Consider the following 5092-nt stretch of genomic DNA (forward strand, 5'->3'; position numbering starts at 1 on the left):
TTTTCTGGCACACTCACTCTCTCTTTTTTGTGCTCTTTCTGGGAGCTTCTCTCCATTTCTCTGGTTTGGCTGCGGCTGAAAGCGTTAAGTGTTGTTCTCTCTGAGGTCTGTCCCCGACTGGCTCGCGCTCAAAGCTTTAGCGATCTGTTCAGACACATTCAATTCACACAAGCTCAGTGTGCTGTCAAAGCAATGATATTGATTCAGGAAAAAAGAGAAAAATCTCTCTCGTTTCCTCCCTCTAATTTTAATGTTTACATCTCGTTTTAATCCTCATGTCTCGTTTGAAATGAAATCCATCCATCCATCCATCCCTCCTCTCCCCAAACAAATCGGTAATTACGTGGCCGTGACATGAAATGGACCTGCAGTGAGCAGACACATGAAAGAGGGGATGGAATGCGAGCCGAGGGTTTGGACACGACCGCAGAGAGAGGTCTTTGAGAGAAAAATGTAGAGAGGGAGGGCTGAGAGCAGAGGGCACGAGAATAGAGACAGAGAGAGGATTGCAAGCCTTGGCTGGTTGCTAGTGTCCATGAGCTGATGCGTTTCAGCATGACGGCACAGGAAGCTTTACGTTCAGCTTAAGTGTTTGAGGTAAACATTGCTCAGGTTTCGCTCTCGTCTGGTCTGGCCCTATCTTTTTAGACCTGAATTTTTGTATTACAGACAGTATGCATAAAAGTAAAAAAAAAAAAAAAAACTATCATATTATTTATTTACTTTTTCTGTTTTTCACTGGTTTCTCGCCATGAATATGTTCGTGGTAGTTGCAATGCCACTAAATTATAAATGATCGATCAGTCGTGTATTACAGTAGTAGGGATGTAACGGTATGAAACTTTCTTATCACGATTATAGTGACCAAAATTATCGCTGTTATCAGTATTATCACGGTATTGTTAAAATGTGCTGGAGATGTTCAAAAAGTACCGACACATAAATCACTTCACCGAGTTTTATATTTAAAAATCAACAAACAACAAATAAAATGACTTTTTGTTTGCATAATCACTAAAACAATAACATTACCAATGATGTTCGGATTTTAAATGACAACTTGACTGACAACAGTTTAATAGCATGTTGATATATCTAATGTAAATGTTCAAATAAAGCTTTGAAAAAGTTTCATAAAAAGGTAAACCTCACATTTCAGCCTTTAAATAAAGAAAAGATATGTCAAAATGATAATTGATTAATAAATTATTATATGTATTTTATCTGCTCCATAAGTAATTCTAGATAGCTTATCTGAATTGTTTAAATGTGTAGAATCCACATTAGCTTGTTTTTCATCAACTGGTCAAAATTTACAGCACGGCATGCAAATTCGGTCAGTTTTTGGCCAGACAGAAACTGCACAAAGGCTGAATGTAAATATAAGTCTCTGTAAATCCATTCGCTGACAGCAGGTGGCGCTTATGGAAAAGCTGAATTATAGCTGTTTCCCGTAACCTCCGTGGACAAAGCAGTATTGCGATTAAGAACACTTCCTTTAGGTATTACATGGAGCGATGATGAAAACAAAATGCCATCGAATCGTTTCTGAAGACAGTCAGAACCTTCAGAGGTACATTCATATAATTAATTCATTCATATATTCATTTGTATAATTCCCTTAGCACTCTTTTAGAACCTCCCAGCTTTTCCACCCTGTTTTCACTCAAAATGAAACTACTCTGCTTGCTGTGCGCACATGAGACTGTTAATTAAAACAGTGCTTTATGCTGGACAGTATTTATTTATCGCGAGTTGTTCAAATCGCGGTAATCTAATACGGATTTAATGATAATTAAAAGGTGAAACGGTAATACTAACCGTGGGGAATTTTATCATGATTTATCGTCAAACCGGTAATCGTTACATCCCTAATATCTGATATGACTTAATATATAATTAGCATCAAACAATATAATTCATATTCTCAAGGATTAAAGATTAAACGGATAAAAAAGAAAAATGATTGCACAACCATCAATTAGGTGGCGATATGCACTAAGCATGTAAACGACCATTGAACAAAAGAAGAAGAAAAATAGCATGAACTGGTAATCGTTACATCCCTACTTCTAATTGTGCTTAACTTAAATTACTAGGTTTTTTTTTTTAAACCTTGGTTTTAACCAAGGTAAAATGAGCTGGCATATAAAAACAGCTCCATTCTCTCTGCTGTTAAAGAGAAAAATATTGTTTGCCAAATATTGAAGGTGATTTCAAGGAGGTATTCAACAGTTCTCAGAATAAGGAAGTTCTGTAGCGATCTGGTGTTGATAAAACTGCTGATTCCCCAAAATATGTTTATAACAGCATTTCCATGTAGTGCAACAGGAGTACTCGATGCGGATCAGTACTTTGGGACTCTTCTTTGTTGAAGCATTTACATCTTTTAAAGTATCGTAGTGTTACTTCAGCCAATTTCCTGGACAGGTTTCATGTCTTCTCGAAGTAGAAAAGAGAGAGCCAGTGCTGCTCACAGGACTTGCTATGCTCGGTCTCTGGCGCTGCTTCAAGTCCGATCACTGAGACTCCTTAATATTGGCAGGACATTGCCAGACCTGTTCTTTTAGTATGGAGGAGGCCATCCTTACACAGACCAGGGCCTGTTTGCTGGCTTCCTGGGCCCCCGTCACAGTGAGAGCCACTGGAGCTTTGTTCCGGTAGTGATACAGTTGCCCTTCTCTTCCTCTGATGTGCTGGGCCTGAACTGGTCATTAAAGCAGCAGATGTTTCATTAGGCCACGGTTGTATTCATGTGTATGTGGGCTTGGGGGAGCGGCAGTGGGGGTTGCTCATAAGGCAGCACTCTATTGGCTCCTCTGCGGGAGAGCAGGAGTCACATTTCAGTAGCCTTTAATGAATTTATAGGATGGGCTGAGATGTTTTCTTGGCGATTGAAGCGTCACGGTGTGCTCCGGACAGGAAGCTTATATTTAGTATGACTTTGATTCTTCATTTGTGCTAGCAGACACGACTGAAGTGTTTGAGTTCAAGCATAGACTGATTTTACATGCCGTACTGTAATGGAGAGCACGGTATGGTGCAATTACTTTTGAGAAATAAGATGTCTTCCCACATGAGTGTTATGTTACTGTAAAAGATGAGTAATAGGAAGCACTTAACTCACTAAGCCGCCCTTCTGTGTGTACACAGTTATGTTTTACTCCACGTGTACCTGGGTGGTATAATGCTTTGAAAAGTGAACAGCTGTGATCCATGTCTCTTTATCTGAACTGTGATATTAGCTGCAAGTGCAGTTTGGTAATGGACCATTAAACTTCTGTATGTACATTGTGCAATTCACCATGTTTATCAACATAATCACTTTCTTTTTGCTTAATTTTTTTGGAAAGAAAAACGATCATGATAATTGCTTTTAATGTTTTTATGTGCACTAGATTTCATGTAGTCTAATTGTGCTTAGCAACTAACTAGCTTCTGGTTTGAACCTTTTCCGTTTCTGTCTGACATTTTGGTTTTGTGTTTCAGGTAATGGAGGAATTCATCGAGCTGGCTTCCTTCATTCTGTGGAAATGGTTTTAGCAGGCGCAGAGTAACACAGAGAAACTGTTCAAACAGAGAACGTGTTTGAACTATTGCTCAACAGACTTCGAGTTTTTTTTACTTTCAATTCTCAAGGATTTTAACACTACACGCCACCATGCCAAGCTCAACTATTCGGAGACAAATGAAAAATGTGGTAAATAACTATTCAGAGCCGGAGAAGAAGGTCAGGGAAGCGACTTCCAATGACCCATGGGGCCCCTCCAGTTCTCTGATGTCAGAGATTGCTGACCTCACTTACAATGTGGTGGCCTTTTCGGAGATAATGACCATGATTTGGAAGAGGCTGAATGACCATGGAAAGAACTGGCGGCATGTGTACAAGGCCCTGACACTGCTGGACTACCTGATCAAAACGGGCTCTGAGCGAGTGGCCCTGCAGTGCAAAGAGAACATCTTTGCCATACAGACGCTCAAAGATTTCCAGTATATCGATCGGGATGGCAAAGACCAGGGCATCAACGTCAGAGAGAAGTCTAAGCAGCTGGTCGTGCTATTGAAGGATGACGACCGTCTAAAGGGTGAACGCTCTCAGGCTCTGAAGACTAAGGAGCGCATGGCACAGGTGTCCACCAGTGTTGGCAGCAACAATCAGATCAGCTTCGGCCGTGGCTCCAGCCAGCCCAACCTCTCCACCAGTTACTCAGAGGAGTATGGCAAGTCTGAGGGCTCACCTGCATCATATCATGGATGTAAGTTTCTTTAGCTTGTTAACTTGCCAGGCATGTATTCTACACACATTTTTGGTGCTGACTGTGGGATAAAATGGTATTAAATATGGAAAACTGCTGTAAACATTTTCAACTCAAGACAAATTATATTAGCAGAAATATTCAATAAACAAACATGCAAGAGGCCAGTGTCGTCTTGTTGAATCAAGTCCCTCCAGGACCCCAAAATGATGCCATTGGCTGATAGACCTTTTGATAGGTACTCTTGGTGTGATGAAATCATTTTGGAAAGATCGTATTTACATGTTGAACACACATGAACGCCACCACGGTAATAATTACGGGTGGAAATCTCAACTTTAAACCCCCCAGTTTCCGAGTTGGGGGTGTACAAATCTGACAGAATATGTAACTATTCCATTTACAGTGCAATTCATAAATTAAAGGCAAATATTCAAAAAGCAAAATGCACTTTCATTATTCATCATTTTACAGAAGTAGAGTTTTTGCTGAATTTTTGGACTCTGACCATAGTGGCTGGAATGCACATGACATTGTAATTGTGATTTCCCAACTCGTAAATACAAACCTACAAAAAGGGAGCACTTGAACGCACCATCTATCCAGTGCCTGATTAGAAATCTTACATTATCTCTTTAAGATGTTCGTCGTCTAAATTATTTCAAGGCTTAATGTCTTTTAAATAACTTTTGTTGTTGCTTATACTAGGGGTGCTCCGATCAGGATTTTTGAGACCGATCACAGAAAGCAGTATCTGCTGATACCGATCACCGATACCGATCTTTTAAAGCCTTCTTTTTATCATTTATAACTATTTATAGTGATACTCCAATCAG

At 39.8% G+C, this 5092-nt stretch overlaps 1 protein-coding gene across 3 annotated transcripts in view; it reads left to right on the top strand.

Moving 5' to 3' along the window:
• LOC107720043 (epsin-2-like) overlaps positions 1-5092 on the top strand; it is a 34282-nt gene that overhangs the window by 5200 nt on the left and 23990 nt on the right. For all 3 annotated transcript variants that reach the window (XM_016527627.1, XM_016527626.1, XM_016527628.1), the window contains exon 2: positions 3490-4256. In XM_016527627.1, the coding sequence (XP_016383113.1) occupies positions 3662-4256 (595 nt within the window). In that variant the 5' untranslated portion in view covers positions 3490-3661. The remainder of the gene's footprint in view (positions 1-3489; positions 4257-5092) is intronic.

This window comes from Sinocyclocheilus rhinocerous, unplaced genomic scaffold, assembly GCF_001515625.1.
Source record: "Sinocyclocheilus rhinocerous isolate Xijiao unplaced genomic scaffold, SAMN03320098_v1.1 scaffold273, whole genome shotgun sequence".
Lineage (NCBI taxonomy): Eukaryota > Metazoa > Chordata > Actinopteri > Cypriniformes > Cyprinidae > Sinocyclocheilus > Sinocyclocheilus rhinocerous.